This window comes from Populus euphratica, unplaced genomic scaffold (genome assembly GCF_000495115.2).
Source record: "Populus euphratica unplaced genomic scaffold, PopEup_1.0 scaffold28.1, whole genome shotgun sequence".
Classification (NCBI taxonomy): Eukaryota; Viridiplantae; Streptophyta; class Magnoliopsida; order Malpighiales; family Salicaceae; genus Populus; species Populus euphratica.
In genome coordinates, this window is record NW_011499862.1 from 850,291 (window position 1) to 869,610 (window position 19,320).

Consider the following 19,320-nt stretch of genomic DNA (forward strand, 5'->3'; position numbering starts at 1 on the left):
AAGATTTTAAAGATCAAGAATAGAAAAATATCTATGAATAATGACATGAAATAAGACAAGAGCTAGAGGAGACCAAGTGTGTGTTTTATGATGTTATGAGTGATATTTGTTAAAAATGTTTTTTTAATTAAAAATATATTAAATTAATGAATTTTTATTTTTTTTAAAAATTTACAGCATAAATAAAAAACGTTAAATTTTTTTAAAAAACATTAATTCAATATTAAAAAAAGTTTTAAAAATAGGTTGAAGTGCAATTTTTTTTTAAATTTTTCTATAATTATAATTATAATTTTGTTTTATTTGCAATCCCCAGAAAAAAAAAAAACACTTGAAATATAATTTCATCTAGAAGGCCTATCGAGCTCTCTCGCTCGCTACATGCTCTTGCATCTGCTTGCTTCCCCTCTCTCGCGGCAAGGGTTTTAGCGTCTCTCATCAGGTTCGATTCTCGATATTGTCCTTATCGATTTGCTTATCTCATCGTAAACAAGCAAATGTTTTTAATTTGAGAAAAGTCTTGCATCTTGATTCTTCGTGCCTCCTTTGATTTTCTTCGAAGACTGACATGCTATAACATCAGTTTTTCGATTGATTTGTGATCAGAGTACTTACTACATCTTACCCTTTGAGGATTTGATATTGTTCTGGATTTTACAAGTAAACCCAATTGCATAATTGAGTCCTCTTTCTCTATGTGATTTCAGTGTCCTAGTGTTTTTTTTTTTTTTAATTTTACACTTAAGCATGTGCAGAGAGAAGTCACCCTTAGGCTCTAGATTATCTTGCAAGCACTTCTTCTATGGGCATATGCGCACTTTTATTGTGTACCATCAGTTTTCGTTGCTCGAGGCAAGGTTGCAAATATCAAATAAATTTTCATTTTGCAGGAATTGGGTATTTCAAAGCATTCACCATGTCCACATCGTATCTCCCTGCAACTACGGATTCGATTGCCCAGGCTTTAGAAGCGAAAAATCCTTCTGAAGCCATTTCAATCTTGTACCGCATACTAGATAACCCATCATCTTCTCCTGAATCACTCAGGATTAAGGAACAGGCTATCACGAATCTCTCGGATCTTCTTAGACAGGAGAACCGAGCAGAGGAGCTTCGAAGCCTTCTGACCCTGTTGAGGCCCTTTTTTGCTTTGATTCCCAAGGCAAAAACTGCAAAAATTGTTCGTGGGATTATTGATGCAGTAGCTAAAATACCCGACACTTCTGATCTCCAGATTTCTCTGTGCAGAGAGATGGTGCAGTGGACTCGTGCTGAGAAGCGAACTTTTCTTCGGCAGCGAGTTGAAGCAAGACTGGCAGCACTTTTGATGGAAAATAAAGAGTATTCAGAAGCATTAAACCTGCTTTCCGGGCTGATCAAGGAGGTGAGAAGATTGGATGACAAGCTTCTTCTTGTGGACATAGACTTGCTGGAGAGCAAGCTCCACTTTTCTCTAAGAAACCTCCCTAAAGCCAAGGCTGCACTAACAGCAGCAAGAACAGCAGCCAATGCAATTTATGTGCCTCCAGCTCAACAGGGTACTATAGATTTGCAGAGTGGGATCCTTCATGCAGAAGAGAAGGATTACAAAACTGCTTACAGCTACTTCTTTGAAGCATTTGAAGCTTTCAATGCTCTTGAAGATTCCCGAGCAGTATTTAGCCTCAAGTATATGTTGTTGTGCAAAATAATGGTGAGTCAAGCTGATGATGTTGCAGGAATAATATCATCCAAAGCAGGGCTACGGTATGTGGGTCCTGAGCTGGATGCAATGAAAGCTGTTGCTGATGCTCATTCGAAACGCTCCTTAAAGCTCTTTGAGACTGCACTTCGGGATTTTAAAGCCCAACTAGAGGAAGACCCAATTGTGCACCGACATCTCTCATCCCTATATGACACTTTACTAGAGCAGAACCTCTGCAGGTTGATCGAACCATTCTCAAGGGTTGAGATTGCTCACATTGCAGATCTGATTGAACTGTCTGTTGATCATGTGGAAAAGAAACTATCTCAGATGATTCTGGATAAAAAATTTGCTGGGACTTTAGACCAAGGTGCTGGATGCCTCGTCATTTTTGATGATCCAAAAACAGATGCAATCTACCCAGCTACTTTGGAAACCATTTCCAATGTTGGCAAGGTTGTTGATAGCCTCTATGTGAGATCCGCCAAGATTATGGCTTAAGGTTCTAGATGGAGGAGGCAGCTGTTTATTTGCTGCTTGCATCCTTAAAAAAAAAACTGTATTTTGTCGCCGAAACTTGTTTATCTTTGTATTGATTTAGCTTAATGTTTAGTGTATGGAGTACATTGATATCCCCGAGTTTGGGAACTGATTTTTTTTTTCTCGTTAACTGAGTCACGATATTGATGATACCTGTGAAATGAACATTGGCGCAGGTTTGTTAGGTTGGACTCTATCTTGTCTTTACGAGTTCTGCATCTGCTAACATCAGTCTGAAAAAGGGATGAAAATTGCATATTTCTCGGTGTTTGTTAATCTTAGACATCGATGGTAGCCTTCTTTAACAGAAACAGTACGACAAAAAATCTGCTCTCGAAGCTGAATTCAGGGAATTATAGATAGCAGAGAAATTTTCTTATTTTCTCTGTTTTTGGCTGCCAGTGTAACCATGGGATAAGGCAAGATGACGAGTTGCCGAGAGAAACATTTATTGCGTTGGCTGAAAAATGGGATAGAAGTTGTGCTGCATAACATTTACATTAATCTCCAGATGAATGTGGATGGAGATGAACAACCAACAGTAAGCGAGGCAGATTGCTTCCTTCAGGTGCTGGAGATGGTTAAATTTGATTTCCATCTTTTGGAACTGCTATGTTGCAACACTGGAAGGCATGCAATACGATACCATAATATCACTGAAATGGATGCAACCAACAGCAAGCAAGCAGTCTGCATTCAACAATGAAAGAAGCGCTGTTCATCGCACAGCTAACAGGTGTGTTGTTTTTGAATAATCATTTGTAGGCTTGTACGAGTCTTTGTCGGAGGAAGGCAGTGGCCCATAATTTGATTCGTGGGGATTGTGTTCTAACATCTTACCTTGGGGTTAAGGATATTTATCAGATCATCAAATTTAAGTTGTTTGTTTGATCAAATGCATTGGGCATTCAGATGATTTTATTTTGTTGTCTGTCAGCAAGAATTTCTCTAATTCTTCCACCATTTTCTCCACGACATCCTGTCAATTACTTGAACCGGAAAGTGGACGCCAGCACTTTCCCGCACTTCCACTGAAACAAAACGAGGGCAAATGACTAGTTCGGCGCTGTACTAACAAGGCATGCCCCATACTTCCATAGCTATTAGCAAAAAAGCCAAGGCGCCGCACTGCCTGCTGGAATATTGTGGTGCATGCGAATGCTGGATTCACTGAGAAGGGCGGGGGATTGTTGCTGGAATAAGGCTCATAATTTAGAGGACATGGCAACCCGGTTGTGTGAAGGCCTCTTAGAGGACAGCCAAGCTGCCTGTTCTTCACTCTCATTTTTTTGCAACTTCAAAATTTCACAATTATTAAGAAACTTCGTTCTCATCATGGGAAAAGACATTTATTTGGTGAAAAGATTTTTGAAGAATACTGCTTCATTTGTCAATATATACATATATGTATGTGCCCCATGTATGCGTCAGTCCATTGAGTTTCTCGAATGAAAATTTGTTTTGACAGGAGATATAATTGGTGGGAACCATCATTGCACCTGGTTGATATTCAAGAAATTAAAGAGCAAATCCCATGTCAATCAATTCATATTTGTTAACTGCACACTCACATGAGTTTTTGACAAAGCTGAGAGAAAACAAGCAAAGGTTTGTGTTGCAAGGATTGACAGTTTCAATCAAAGGTCAAAAAGGGGTTTGAAACTGTAGCTGATTGATCATGATATTTTTCAGTACAGAAATCAAAGTTCAAATGGCAAGGAAAATATAGCATAATGTAAACATGTGACTGGAACTTTAAGTATTCATCGAGACTACTACAGAAGAAGAGATAGAGAGAAAGAAAAGCTTGCTATTATCTGTCAGATAGCTCCTTATTTCTCCTATACAGGTTATCGACTTTATCTGGCATATTTCCTCTGGGGTCTGCAGTGAGTTAACCGCTTACAAACAGCAGTAACATTAACTGTGTAGATAGAAAGAGCGTGCACGCGTGCAAGAGTGGTGATGATAAAGAGTTGCATACCTCACATTTGCATGCCTGAGGTGCTCAAAATTGTCAACTTTGAATGCGTTGCTAATTGCCATCTTTACTTTTTGAAAACCTGTTTATCATCATGAACAGCTTGGAGTGTCAAAACTGGTGTCCAGCCTCCGCCAATAAAACAGAAAAGCAGCAAGTAGCATCACTCTGAATTTCAGGAGATGCCTTATATTCAACGTAGTCCTTTCTGGCCTTACCTAAGTACTACCCAAGAGGAATAGGCATGGAGATTGTGTATCTCCTTATAAATTCATGAAGCGGAGAAGCTGAACATATTCCTGCAATTAAGATTCTCCCCAAGGAATCAAGGAGTTTTGTGGAGGCTCTCTATTGCAGAGCGTACCAGCTGCAATAACCCCTCAACATCATGGAAGCCCATATCAAGGACTTTCTTAATGGATGAAATGCCCTCCATATTGCCTGTCTCTGCAAGAATAATTTCAGCAGCTGCAAAGGCAGCTTGAGATTTCCTCAAGGCTTCCATTGCAAGATTCACATCTTCTGCCTGCAACCAGATGCGTTTAGTATAATTGTTGCGCCTGAATTTTTGTACTATGCAAGATGCAGTATAAAGTGGATGCTAGACTGCATGAATGTGTAAAAGGGTTAAAATGGCAACAACGGAACATGAAAGGAAGTGAATCAACAATCTATGCTGGAGCACCGAGGAATAATGTCTCACCCAGATAGTTTTTCTTGGCTATTTTTGGTAGCAGTATCATCTGTTGCAAATACTCATGTCTGGCTTAAAAGGAAAAACCAAGATAATTGGGTCATTACACCAATTCTCTCTATGGACAGAGAAGGAGGAGAAACTAACAAACAAGAAAACCTATACATGTTTCACATGCTCTCCATGAAAGAACTCTGAGGAAATTTAGGGTGTCTCTCACCATCAATTTGCATGGTACTACTAAATCCCTTATGGTCAATTTTCTTTTCTCGATAAGCTAAAGAGAAAAAAAAAACATAAGTTTACAACGAATGCTAGAAACTCAGAGTCCATGATTCTGTAGGAGTTTCATGATTTTTCAATCAAGCATTGACATTCTTGATAAATGAAAATAATTCCTGCACCGCTTTCAACTTCTCACAACAGATGATAACATTTTGTTCAAACTTCTTCTTACAAATTGATATGATACTTACAATCACAACAAAGTCAACTAAAATGGAAATAGTATACTAGAGAAGATATACGTACAAAATTAAGCAACCGAACAAAGTTGGGCTGGTTTCTAGCAGGAATGACATGATCTCTAGTTGCTTCAGAACAACCAACATCCTTAGTTATTTGTCTCTTCTCCACTTTTACTTCACTGTTTAGGTTCTCAACATTAGAGTTGGAAGATGATGGAGACTCAACTGAGGACCAGAGGAGAAAAAAAGTCAAGCAAAAATTCTTCCCTTAATGAAGTAAAATGTTATAAAGATATGGCATTGATTTGGCGAGTTTTCCAGGATTTTATTCATTCAAACATTTTCAATTTATCTAGAAACCATGCCTGCTTTTTTATTTTGTACCTGGAGAAACCCTTTGCAATACCGTTTGAAGTTCATACCGGTCCCGGCTTGCAGTGAGGTCATTGGAATAGACTACCCGCATATATGCCACTTCAATGCATTTGTATGCCAAAAAAGCAGAGGCCAAGTCATTGCATCTCTCAAATTCTGAAGCACAATATCTGTAGAAGCATGTACAATGACATAAACAACACTTCCAAAATTATCCCAATAAAGTATTGCTCAACATCTGTATTGGAATATGCTTTAGAAAAATGCATACATTTTCAAGTAAGAACCAAAATGTTTATTCCATAATGTCTTTTCCCAACCATAAACAAATAACTTAAAATCCTGATAGCAACCATTTGCAGTTACAAAGATAATATTTTCAGCTTTAAAACGACATGCGCACCATCAAACTTCTAGACAGCTATGACATGACATTCTGTTAACGCAATAACACTAAGATCCTGTACTTGTGCAATTTTAAAGGAAATTATATGGCAAACTCTAAAAGAACTTCTCACAATAATAAAATTAATTTAAAGCAATATGTTGCTCTAAACTATACACGAAAAACACCAACTTTTAGCTCATGTTGCTCTAATCTATGCATGAAAACACACCAACTTTCAGCTTATATTCAGTGATAATTTTCTTAGAGGTGACACCAATTGCCTTATAATCACATCCTTCCCCGTCTGCATACTTGGGGTAATGTTTGTATCGTTGTTACAATCCCATACTAAATACTAAAAGAATAAGTCAATTGAAGGCTTGGTGGGCTTTAAATTATATGGTTAGTCAAGCCATAAAAACAATTTAATTAGATGATTGATATGCAAAACATAATAAGATAACACCGGACCTATAGGTGAAAGGACAATGAGGGACACAAGCCAACTATATATTTCGAGGCACTACAACTCTATTACCACCAGTTCTGGAATTTTATCATTCACAATTCATTGTTACTTTCTCTGTTCTGATCAACACATTATTTTTCCCTTACCTTTTCTTTCAGTAGACCTCTGAAAGACAACATACAGAGTCTTATAACAGTTGGCAATCTATACTTACTCGCACAGTTTTGCTGCGTGACCATACATTTCAGCTGATGTCATGTTCCCATTGTTGGTAATGTTGTTGTTATTGGGATTAAAATGTGATGCCCCATGAAGAAATTTCAACGCTGCTTGAAAGAATAGCTCAGCAATTTGAAGGCCTGATGCAGAAATCTTCAAAGTATGAAGAAAATATGTCAAACTTTATTCATGGTAAACATAAAATCATTCTCCAGAAGAAAGGTAAACCAAAGTGAAATGTTCTCGAGCTAAAGAATCAAGAAAGAATAAGGAAAAACCTGAAGAGGATCTGCTGAATGCTTAAGATCCTTGGCCCCTTCCAAAGCATCATTTGCTACCTGACTAAAGAAATCATTTCTGAGATGATTTGATGCAAGAATGTTGCTGGCATCAAGCAAAGCATGCCTTCGCATAACATCATCAATGCCATTCTGACCATCATCCTTTCCAAGTTGTCTTGGAGCCCTTCCCAAGCCATCACAACTAGAACCATCAACTTCCAGTGCATCAGATTCTATACTTTTCATACACTGATTTTCCTTTTTATTGCCAAAAAATAAGAAATCCAATGACTTATGTCTCCCATAAGATTTTTCCAATTGATTAATTGTGTCTGATGGAAGCAAGTCCAAAAACTCACTGTTGCTGTGGTTCTGCAGCGCATTATGCCGTGCACCTGATTTGCAATCCTTCTGAAAAACACCATCCATTTTCCTAAACAAGGCCTCATATCCTTCACATCCAAATTGATCATCCTCTCTAGTACTATTATTTATACTTTTGATGGAAGAAACCTTCTGAACAGTAAATTTTTTCTCAACTTTATCATCATTATGTCTATGGATATCCCTTGATTTTTCCTTGATAGGTGCAACAACAGGGGCATTTTCCTTCCTTAAGGTCTCAGACAAGTTGCTCACACCAACAGATTCACCTTCTAAGCATTTTGTTTGGCCACTGAAGTGAAAAAAACCAACATCTATGCAACCATGGTTGCCTGAAAAACTCCCAGGACTGCCTTGGTTAGAAATCTTCAAAGGTGAAGAACAAACTGACTTCACAGGTGAGCCCTTAACATCCGGGAAGTTGATTTTAACGCAAGTGCTTGATATCAAGGATGAGCTAGAGGTAGCTTCTGTTGATTGCAGTCCATCTCTCAAATCCCTTCTCTCTGAATTCTTACTATCAACAGTTGACTGGGATAAATAATTAATCTTCTCTTTTCCAAACAGTTTGCAAACACCCTTGCTTGCGTTAGAGACCTTTCCCTCATATTTACATTTTCTTGAGTGCCTTTCTTTGCTGCATTCACTCCAACCTGTCTTGTCCACTGAAAGACTGTTATCTTGCCCATTACCAGAATGGTTACCAGTATAAATCTGACTGTTCATCCAGTCTTTTGACTTTCTTTTCTTCCCCTCAATACCCATAGGATCTAGATCCTCTGCAACCATTGTCTTCTGAAATTGATGTTTTTCAACATTAAGACTTGTGGAATCCTTTGAGAGATACCTCACATCTCTGTATGATGAATATTTTGTATTATTACTTCCCATTTCTTTCTTTGAGATTCTACCAGTATTATGATCTTCCACTGCATATTGCATACCCTCCATCCTTGCTTTTTTGGAAAGCTTGAAATCTTCTTGATCAGCTTCCCTCATGCTCTTGAATTTCTGTGGCTGGACATCACCTGCAAAGAACATATGATGTAAACACAAGGACTTCAATAGCTGAAGAAAGGTCATCAGAGTGCACATCTAAATCTGATCATCTATCAAAAGAAGCATATCCTAGATGTAATATTGCCTAAATCGAAACTGCATCTCTCAAAGAGAAACAACAATTTGCTCGGGTATTTATTTACTTGAAAACCATCACATAGTAGCATTAATGAGTTTCAACTGACACCATGGAAAGGGGAAAAAAGAAAGGAAAACCTCCGATAGCTGCCAAAGCACACTTTTCAACCTTTATATTGAGGCAATACCCTAATCTGTCTCACTCATCACATATTTCTTTTTAAGTTTTTTTACCCATGTCTAAGAGATTTCTTTTATCATAAAGAACTTGGCCTCAAATGATTGATTTCATTTTCACCTTTTCTATGATTAAGGTGGTTCTCTTCTTTCTCGTTTTACTCACTCTGATAGGTAATGTCAATTCTCTTTTATAGCTGGAAATTACAATAAGGTCTAACCTCTATAGTTAATTCCTCTAGCAACATAAAAATTGAATTGCCTTCGTTGAATGCATTTTACAGAAATCATGAAAACCATGTATGTTGGCCCAAATGCAGAGAACTGCCAACATGAATGTGAGTTGATGCTAGCATGCCTAGCAATAAAAAACTAAACAATTCTTTAATTTATAGATTTTGCCAAGACAAGTAATCTAGTTTAAATAAGGAATACCCAATCTTTTCTCCAACTTGGGCTCCATAGAAGACAAGCTCCTGTTATGTAAACTTCTTCTTTCAATAAAGACCTGTTCATTCTTCATTGTAGAGTTCAGCCGCTTCTTATTAACACTATATTGAGCTGGATGAGACACTTCTTTCATGTCAAGTTTCTTCTTTCCACCACTAAAACTAGGATCTTGTGGATTTTGATCAAGATCATGCAAGGTATTAACCAAGGTAATTGAAGATTCAGCACTGACAGAATGGCTTAGCTGGTCACCATGTTTCCCTGCAACAGGTAATCGATAAAGTGCATGCAGAGCATCTGTTGTTTCCTCCTCACTAAAAGTGCACTGGTTCATTCCAGGCCTGAATACAGTTTCCACCAGAGAAAAAATTAGAGATGAGAGTGAGCACATCAAATGCCATTTTCTTTAACAGGGAAAAACTTGAATTTATCCAGAAGTATAGTTTATTATTTAGCTTGGAGAATATAATCACGTTGAGGTTAACAGTGAGCATCTGAACTCTGAAGTACCCTTCACATTAATCAGTTATTTTATTGACAATATCATCTGCCATTGAAAAAGTAACTTCCATGACCTACTCTTCCTAAATTTTGCAAATGACAGCAAGGTACAGTATTTGATATTCTTGCTAGCTAGACACCAATCACTAAGTATAAAGTTCCACTTGGTTTTATATTCGTTCAAATTTGAAGCCAATCAATAAGTATCAACTAAATTTATGCCAATTAATCTCTAACCATTACTGACACAACCATAGAAGTTCATATATCCAGCAAAAGCACTTACAGCCAGTCAAGCATGCTGCACAGCCATTTCTGTGGAAGTTGGCGGGGATTTGTACCATATGGTAGAAGCCGCCACTTGTGACACTTGTCACAACACACCCAATCTTCCTCTATAAGAAATGTTGGCACCTCTGTAGGAAGTGGGCCAGCTAATGGTGCAACATCATTGATGTCTCCTCTCAAATTTTCTTTAGAAGTTGAAACGAAACTGGATTTTTTATCACCTGAACTCACTTTTGATTTATTTCTGAAAGCAAGGGGTTCTTTCTCAAGCACTTCAAGTGTATTGTCCTTCGTCTCATCTTCAACAGAAGTTCCCAGCAAACAGCTTCTAGAATCATTTCCCCTGGCTTTTCTGTCACTGACTGATACAGTATGTTTAACTTTTACCTTTCTCAAATCTTCAAGCAATGCATTGTCCCCTTTACAGCTTTTCTCAAAGATCTTTTCTTTTGGTGCAGCAAACAAACGGATCCTCATGCTATTTTTTGATGTCCCAGCAGTTGAGCTATAATCATTTTTGCTTCCCTTTGGTTTCTTTTTGCCAGTAGATAGTTGTTTTCCCCCATGAGATACCTTCATATCATCCTGTAAGTGGGATGCTTTTTTCTTTTCAAACTCCTGTTTTGTAAGATTCAATGTTCTATCTCCACATTTTCTCATCTCCTCAGGCATATAATTGTCTTTAAACAAAGCAAGACTTTTATCACCTTTGCTCCCATTGTCTCTTGGGTCACAGCCAAATTTTTTATCTTTCTGAACTTCTCCAGTCAAAGTAGCTTTTGCACTCACTTCATGAATCTTGCAAGCTTTTTGGCTAATTAATTCCTTCTTTGCCCCGCTCAAATTGGCTCTGAATATTATACCTGTTCCAACAGCTACTTTGCCCACTTTAGTTGTTTTAGATTCAGGTGGGTGATTCCCAGCATCAGATAACATATGGTTGCCCTTTGAGGTCTCCATCCTTGATTCATTCTTCGAACAGGCACTGAATGAATTGGTTGGATCATTACAGTGTTGATTTTTCATCTCCAACCTATCACTTCTATCACCAGGCTTCTTTTGTTTGTCAACAAGAACTATCTCATCAGCCTGCATGGCAGAGCACTCTTGCACAGGTACGGTTCTTTTATGGTCCAAAAATCCCTGTTCTGATAAATTAAGAAAACAATCATGAAGAGGTGACAACATTGCACCACAGGGTATGGGACAAGAAGTCATGATCTGTTCATTCCATCACAATAAAAATGGCAAACAAAAACAACCAAATGAGTAACAATCCCTAGAGTATAATGCTTGTAATAATAGAACAGTGGAAGACAGCTCACCCTGACAATGCAGGATGGAGAATAAATGTGTTCCTCTAGAGAATCTGGAAAATCCCTTTCACATTCAGAGGGGCTGTCAGTGTCCTCTGATGATGATGATGGAGACATGTCTAGGCCAAGATTACTGTAAATTGCTGAAGTTTTCAGCTCCGGCAAACAATTATCTGACCCCACTTTGATTCGTACCTTCAGCACTTTCTGGTTCGATGGGTTACCTGGCCCTTTAAGTGGTTCACAATCAGAAATGAACTCTCTTGAACTTTGAGGTGTAACCAACCTATTCTCAGTCAAAGGTTTTGCTACACGCAGTGGAAAGGCACTTCTCGAAGCAGCTTCAGGTCTTGCAGAAACGGTCTCACGTATTGAAACCGTGGAGTTCTGCATGGCACCCTGTGAAATGACAAGAACCAAAACATTCAGGTAGCAAGAAGATAAAAGAAACTAACTGTTGTTGCTGATCTCTGAAATTATTAGAATCTACCTCCGCCAGCTGATCATCATGAGAAGATGCTTGAATCCCATGACTTTGTACTTTCTGCTGGGCTACTGGATTTGACCAAATAGAAGGAGAACGCTGATAAGTAGGTAAAAATGTACCATAACCACCAAATCTTGCCCCTGTCAACATGCGTTAGTGCCGAACCATTACTTAAAGAATTCCAACATGGTAGCAAAGAATTTCACACATTTTCTAATAGTTCTCTAATGCATCACTTACCCAAAGTATCAGCAGAAACTCCACCTTCAAAATCTTTTTGGTACTGCCCCAAGATATCCTGAATCCTATCATCCTTTAAAAGAACCAACTGCTTAATGTAACTCGAAATATAACGCAATGACTGCATGCAATCAAGAAAGCCAGCAATCCAAGTACAAAATAAAAAGAAAGTGAAAAACAGCACAAAGGCTATCACGAACATGACGTCAATAAATTGGAAGTGCTCAGGTCACAAAGGTTTCAAAATGTTAATCATTCATATAAAAGAGAAATTGTTTCCTTCTCAAGCCCATTGTCAGTAGAGGAAATTTCCTAATCTACAGTTCCAGAAGTTTTTATATACACAACATATACTAAGGCATATCAGATAGCCATGTTGATTATATACAAAAGGTTTATTACATTCAACAAAGGTTAATTAGTTTCCTCAAGTTAACTTTAAGAGTTAAGACAGTAATCAACTTGTCAGTGGTGAGAACCTCATTTGCAGTGGAGACAGGAACAACATCCAAGATACTAGAACTTTTACAGTATCAAACAGTAAAATCCAGGTCCAGCAAAATCAGTTCAACAATCAACATTGATCACGAAACTACACAATGTCATAGAACTTGACAGAAACATTCTAGACCTACATTGTTAAAAGTAAAAGCTAAATCACAGAGCCCCTTATTGTTCTTCTCTTTCACAGTACCTGTTTGTACGAGTGTTTCACGAGGTCCCAGACAAATTGCATGAGACAAACAAGAAAACAAAACACCAACGTTCACAGTGAGAATTCTATGACCAAAGACAACAAAATTAAAATTCCAAGTTTTGTTTTTTCCTTTACTCCTAAATTTTCTCAGGAACTTAACAGAGCAAAAAACTATTCATAGAACACCAATTAGCCATTTACTGTAAAATCTCAAGTTAAAGCAAAAAGAAACTCTCAAAACTGCGATCAAAATTTTAGCAATATCACTTGCATTACAAAAACAAAACAAAAAATCAATTTTTTTAATCAAAATATTGCTAAAACCCTTACAATGTAGGAGAGAGCCACATCAATATCAATGTTCCGATCATCATTGTTCGTGTAATCACATGCCTCTCCCTCTTCAATCTCACCCTCTCCCATAATCCCACAACACCACAAACTCAAAAACCAAACCTCAACTCTAGCACACTAACCTTAACTTTTGTTCAGTCATCAAAACCCCAAAACTTAACCAAAAAAACACACACAAAAAAAAAAAATTTCTTAACTTTTTTTTTTAATTCACTCTTTTGAACTTAAATTAAAAACCCAATTTTAAAATCCAGAAATCAGTAAAGCCCATCAAGGAAATTCCTCGAAACCAGTAAAATCACACACTATTAAATTCTTGCCAAACACTACCGCAAACAGATACTGCTCTTTAATAGTGTTCAATGTACATCTATCTCACACAAGGGAGAAGCATATTAAGGAAAGATATTAGCAGCAATTAAATGTGAAGGATGGCTGTTTGATCAAAAAGTAAAGAGCTTTGTTTTGATTTTCAAAGTTTCCTTACTGATAAACAGAGAAAGCGTTTTGTGTTTGCTTTGGTTGGTTTCAGTTTCTGTTATTGCTCACTCTTTTCATACGTAAAGAAAACGTAAAATCCCATTAAGCAGCCCTCATAGTTTTGTCTATTTGTCAAAACAGTACCTATAGAAAATCTTCATCATCAAGTTTACCCTGTATTCGTCACATTTCATCAATCAAGCCCTTTTCTTTTGATATATATATATATATATATATATATATATTTGTTTCCTTGTTCATGATATTGCCATGTTCATCACAGGGTAATAACATGTTTTAGGTTTCAAATTCTTGTCTTCCAATTAGGGTTGGTGAATTATGCTTCAATTTCAAACTCTGTGCAGAAAAATAAAAATAAAAATAGAATAAATTAAGGATTTATTTAGTATTATTTATGTTTTTATTGTGATGTATAACCAAGAACATTTTTATTTTTCATTTTAACAATTTTAGAAAAATTTTAAACTTGGTTTTTTATTATTTTTTTCCGAAAAAATTTGGAAAGAAAATAAAAATTTCTAAGTGGTTTTTAAAATTATAATAGTTATTATTGATCTTGCTTCTCTTAATTGACAAAAAATAAATTAGAAGTTTTTGTATTTTCAAAATATTTTAATTTTTTTTTTGTAAATAATACCAAATAAAACATATCAATCAAAGTATTTTTACTTTAATTATAATTAGATTGTCAGGTCAATCTACAAATCAATAAATCAACTCATTTTATTTTTTTAAAATCAAAATAACATCATTTTATTTGTATTGTTTTTATTTTTGGTATTAATCAAACTTTCAAATTTGAATATATCAACAATGTCACAAGTCAACTATAAAATCAACCGAATTTCACTATATTAATATCTTTTTTTTAAATTAAAATTAGATCTAAATCACAAGATTTTTTAATCAACCCATTTAACCAAATTAAATTTAATAATTATATTTTTTATATAAAAAAAACATACAAAATATCACGCTAGAGGATGCCATGGAACCGAAGTTTGATTTTTTTATATATATATAAAAAAAACGTTAAAAAAATTGACTTATCATCTTGGTATATTTGGCATAATTTGGTTGAAATTTAGTGAAATTAGTCTGAAATGACAAAACTTGACTAATAAGGGTAAATTTGAAAAAGTTGTTTCTACAATGGCTTTGTTGCTGAATTGACACAATTACAAGAGCTAAACTGGGTTTTCCAAAATTGTAACCGACCCCACCTAACCAACGCAGACGAAATTCAAGAGGTTGAAGGTCTTCAACCATCATGCCTGAGCTAAACTACGAGAATACCCCTGTTATATTTCGAGTTAAAATGAAAGATTTTCGCTTTCATGGGGAAATATGAAATAGTAATTATTTAATTCAAATTAAATTAGTTACTCATAATATTTTTTTTATATCAAGACTCTCATATCATTGAATTCGAGATAATAACATGAAATGAGAAATAAATTTACTTGCTAATTGAGTTGTCATCTTAAAAGAATAAAATCTAATATTACAAAGGTTTAATTTTGAATCATTTTGGAAAAGTAGAAATGGGAAGCAAAATATGATAAGGAATTAGAATGAGACTTTGAAATAAATTCCATATTAATTTTAAAATAAATTTTTGATTATAATATTCTGAATATTAATACGAAGATGACTAGTCAAGGAAGTTAAAAAAATAAGAGGATTTTGTATTAGACACATTGCATATTTTTGTTTGGCTTGGTTGGAAAAAAAATATAAATATTAGTTTCTATTTGCTATTAAAAAAATTTATAATGATTAGAAAATAATTATTCTCTTCATCACTTATCTTCTTTTTTTTAATAAAAAACATGAATCCATGATAGTAATCAATAAGATATTGCTAGGTTGTATTATAACAAAAAAAAATTGTGACATTGAGGTGGAGGTTATAGTAACTAACAAGAAGTTTTTACTTTTAAAATTTGTGGTTATTCATTGTCTAACTCACCTCTTTCTTGGAAGAAAAACATTGTGTCAAAGAATCACGTAAAGAATTTAGACAAATTCAAAGAAATATATATATATATATATATAATGGTTTATACTTGTATTTTATTATAGGTTGGCTTGAGTTTTTTTTTCTAAATTAAATTAAATTAATATTTTTTTATTTTTTTTAAACTTGGAATGGTTTAAATCTTGGTTTGGTTGAGTCCCGTCTAATACTTGACAAATATAAAATAAAGTAAATTATTTAATCTAATTCAAAGCACATTAAACATGAAATAAGATAATTATTTATTCAGTCTAATCAATATTATATAATATACTAAATATTACCTTAGAATTATACTCATTGGAAATTGCAAACACCTTTCGAGAATAAAAGTTTCAATTCAAAATAGCTCCATAAATTGAATAAGAGTTTATAGGCTTATAAGTTTGAGCTTGGGTTTGGTTTATAAAAAAAAAACTGTTATTAAATCCTTATTTGATCTATAATTTTTTTAGTTTATAAAATATCTTAGTTCATGAATCAATAGATTAGTTATGTAATGAGAATAAATATTATCATGAACAATTCATAAATTATAAACATTCATAAATAATTATCATAATTAATAATTATTTATGAGTTATGTGAAATTAATGTTTTGGTTCTTTATTACTTTAAATATATGTCTTGGATGGAGAAAAGTCATATATAATTTTTTGAGTTTTTTCTTTTATTTTTTTGTTCTTTTTTACTTGTTATTCTACTATTTTCTTCTACCCTAGAGCATAGAGAGATTGAATATAATTCATTTGAATTTGTTATATTTTATTTAAGAATATACCTAAACAAGACAATATTATTCAAGTACTAGAAGGATTATTGAAGAAAATTTTTTTACAGCAAGTGATAAGCAATAAAATTTTAATGATAAGAAATTAATTATTGATAATAACAAGATTTTCAACTTAATCAAATTGTAAGAGTTGTAACAAGTGCTTTATATAGTTTTACTCTGAGTATTATTTATATACTTTTACTCTAAGTATTATTTAAATATATGCTTTAGTATATATATTGGGTGTTAGTTTCAATTTCTTATGTATGATTTAATATTTATTTTATATGTGTACTAGTTTTATATTATGATTGAAAGTTTGCAATTAACTTATAATCTTGCTTAATTATAAACTAAATATTATATACTCATATGTCTAGTTCTTACGACAATTTGAACAGCTTTGTTGATAATATTTAGGCCATTTATTTAAGCAAGCTTGTGTGTTATTATAATAATAAGAGACAAATAACATTTGATTATTGTCTCGAATTAAAAGAAATATAAAGCTATGTGAGTTGGGAAAGACGTAGTTTCTTGTATTTTTTAATATAAAAAATTCTAAAATTATTTAAAAAATAATTTATTTAATGTATCTATCTTCTTCCATTAACCAAACATATTTTATTAATTTTATATTTATCAAAGTCTTCCTTAATTTTGACTGTTGGAATAAAATTAAATAGCATATGTTCAATTTAATTCAAAATAAAACAATTATTTAGTTTTATTAATAGTTATATAGTTTCATTATAATGTTGCAAAGTTTATATAAAAATGTTATTATATAGAGACTAAACCAGTAGAATTCATGGCAAGTGAATTAACATGATAAGGCCGGTACCAAAATAAAGAGCTTATGTACACCAGCCAGCAGGAACCCTACCCCAGTCTCCTGTGTGTGTAAAAGAGAGAGAAAGATAGAACCCCACTTGGCTTTAGATTAGAAGCCACTTGCAGTTAGAAAAAATAAGACAGAGATTCAACTTTCTGGATAAAGATAATAAAGGTGAGAAATGATAAGGGTGGACCTTCTCAAGCAAAGACAAGACACAGAATATATATACACACACACACACACTCGAACAGGACATTAGTTCTTTTTGGTTCCAACATTTGCATCAGTGATTCTGAAGCTGTTAAATTTATAATCAACAAGCTAACAATCTCTGTTCATACCAAGTAAGCAGTGACAAAGAAACACAAAAATGTTGATATCCACAACCAACGAGGCACCAAATCATCTCAAATACTGAACAACAGAGCCTTAATTTTCCTTTTGTTGTGCAAGTGTGTGTTTATGAGACAGAGGGAGCCTTCCAAAAGGCCACAAATTTAGAGTTTGATGATCCTTGGCAATCTTTTAGTGGTCCTTTTGTAGTGTAAAACTTAAAAGAGTAGGAGACGACTTGCATGACGTTGATATCAGGGGAACTTGTAATCTTAACTGTATCCCTAAATTATTCTCCATTATTCTTTATCAATTTCTGTCTAAATCGCACATTTTATACAGGCTTCTAAATCTGTACTGGGAAAACTAGGAACAACTGGACATCAACAATTCACAATTCACAATTCACAAGTTCTAATTTTTTTTCTCTTTGTGTAGTAAAATACAATCAAACAATGATAAAATATAACGCAAATAATCACAAAATCAACATCAAGATTTTAACGTGGAAAACCTGATACGGGAAAAACCACGGGACCGTAATCCACCTAAAAACTTTCACTATCAATAAATAATGGGTTCACAATTATTCTTCCTCAGATTCAACTAAGGGATACAACATATATATCATCAAGAACAACTTATTCTCGGATTACAACAAGATTAAAGGAGAATTATTTGAGAAAAACTCACAAAACTGACAGCCCAAAATTGACAGCTCCGTTTTCTGTCAAAACGGTCAGCTTCCACACCATCAATCTTCAATCCAACCGTCCAGAATGAAGATCAACGTGTCTAGAAGTTGCTGTCAAAATCTTAGCCCGATCCAACGATGAACGAGCTGGAAATCAAAGAAAAAACACAGGCTGCTCTGCTGCCTCTTCTTTTCTTTTTCTCTCTTGATTTTCTTCTCCTCTCTTCTATTTTCAAATCTGCCGCTACAATACCCGACGCTACAATACCCGAATCATTTAATTTTAAACATCAAGAGACAGCCATCACATGAAAATTAATGTGATAGTCCCACCATCATATAGTGTAGGACCACACACAACAATCTGGTGATGCTTTAGAAGATTTGAAGGTTTATGTTTGTTTGATACTGCCGTCTAATTTTAAAAAAAATAAAATTTGATTTTTTTTTAATATTTTTAAATTATATTTTAATGTGCTAATATTAAAAATAAATTTATAAAAATACAAAAACAATATTACTTAAAAGATCATCAAAGGTCATTTGAGATCTTTTTGAAATAAAAACCCACTCCAGGAACCCTTTTGCAGACCATTTTGTGTTCCTAACCTACAACATCAACCTAGATTTCTCCTCTTTAGAAATTAAGATTTTTTATTTTCTTTTCCTAATTTTCATACTTCTATTATTAATTTATTGTTGTAGGATCTTGAATATCATTATCGTATTCTTCTTCTGAAACATTCAAATTGTGAATTTTTATACAGCAATTGCTTTCCTTTCCCATTACACGCTGTGTTCACTACCTAAAGGCTGCATCTTTCTACATGCCGCCACATTGCCACCTGAACTGAATTTGCTTTTTCGTAAGCATCACATGCCAATTGGTTTTTCTGAAAACCTGGATCAAGCAGCTCATAGGCAACAGAAACAATTGAAAACACCATTCATGGATGACAAAGGAGATCGAAACTTCTCTCAATCAATACTAACTATGATGTGATGCAAAAGACATGATCAATCTAGATAC

The 19,320-nt window shown here is 34.4% G+C and overlaps 2 protein-coding genes across 4 annotated transcripts; one reads left to right on the plus strand and one right to left on the minus strand.

The window, feature by feature from the left end:
• Positions 1-334: 334 nt before the first annotated feature.
• Positions 335-2,415, plus strand: LOC105125053 (26S proteasome non-ATPase regulatory subunit 11 homolog). Its single transcript, XM_011025338.1, has 2 exons — positions 335-442; positions 891-2,415. The coding sequence occupies exon 2, from the start codon at positions 917-919 to the stop codon at positions 2,183-2,185; it is 1,269 nt and encodes a 422-aa protein (XP_011023640.1). The 5' UTR covers positions 335-442; positions 891-916; the 3' UTR covers positions 2,186-2,415.
• Positions 2,416-3,877: 1,462 nt separating this feature from the next.
• LOC105125054 (uncharacterized) lies at positions 3,878-13,309 on the minus strand. Of its 3 annotated transcripts, none has more exons than XM_011025340.1 (12): positions 13,106-13,309; positions 12,079-12,151; positions 11,842-11,978; positions 11,361-11,750; positions 10,034-11,256; positions 9,232-9,587; positions 7,096-8,510; positions 6,813-6,970; positions 5,751-5,911; positions 5,431-5,591; positions 4,424-4,731; positions 3,878-4,287 (listed from the first exon to the last, which is right to left on the minus strand). In XM_011025340.1, the coding sequence occupies exons 1-11, from the start codon at positions 13,196-13,198 to the stop codon at positions 4,531-4,533; spliced, it is 4,368 nt and encodes a 1,455-aa protein (XP_011023642.1). In that variant the 5' UTR covers positions 13,199-13,309; the 3' UTR covers positions 3,878-4,287; positions 4,424-4,530. The 3 variants fall into 3 exon arrangements, with proteins under 3 accessions (XP_011023642.1, XP_011023641.1, XP_011023644.1); XM_011025339.1 differs by lacking the exon at positions 13,106-13,309 and having other exon boundaries at positions 3,878-4,108; positions 4,209-4,287; positions 12,079-12,778; XM_011025342.1 differs by lacking the exons at positions 3,878-4,287; positions 4,424-4,731; positions 13,106-13,309 and having other exon boundaries at positions 5,469-5,545; positions 12,079-12,778.
• Between the last annotated feature and the right edge of the window lie 6,011 nt (positions 13,310-19,320).

Coding starts and splice junctions, on each gene's coding strand:
- LOC105125054 (XM_011025339.1), bottom strand. CDS start 12,280: ATGTTCGTGATAGCCTTTGTGCTGTTTTTCACTTTCTTTTTATTTTGT. Junction 11,751..11,841: donor ATGATGATCAGCTGGCGGAG/GTAGATTCTAAT, acceptor GTCATTTCACAG/GGTGCCATGCAGAACTCCAC. Junction 6,971..7,095: donor ATTCAGCAGATCCTCTTCAG/GTTTTTCCTTAT, acceptor CATACTTTGAAG/ATTTCTGCATCAGGCCTTCA.
- LOC105125053 (XM_011025338.1), top strand. CDS start 917: ATGTCCACATCGTATCTCCCTGCAACTACGGATTCGATTGCCCAGGCT.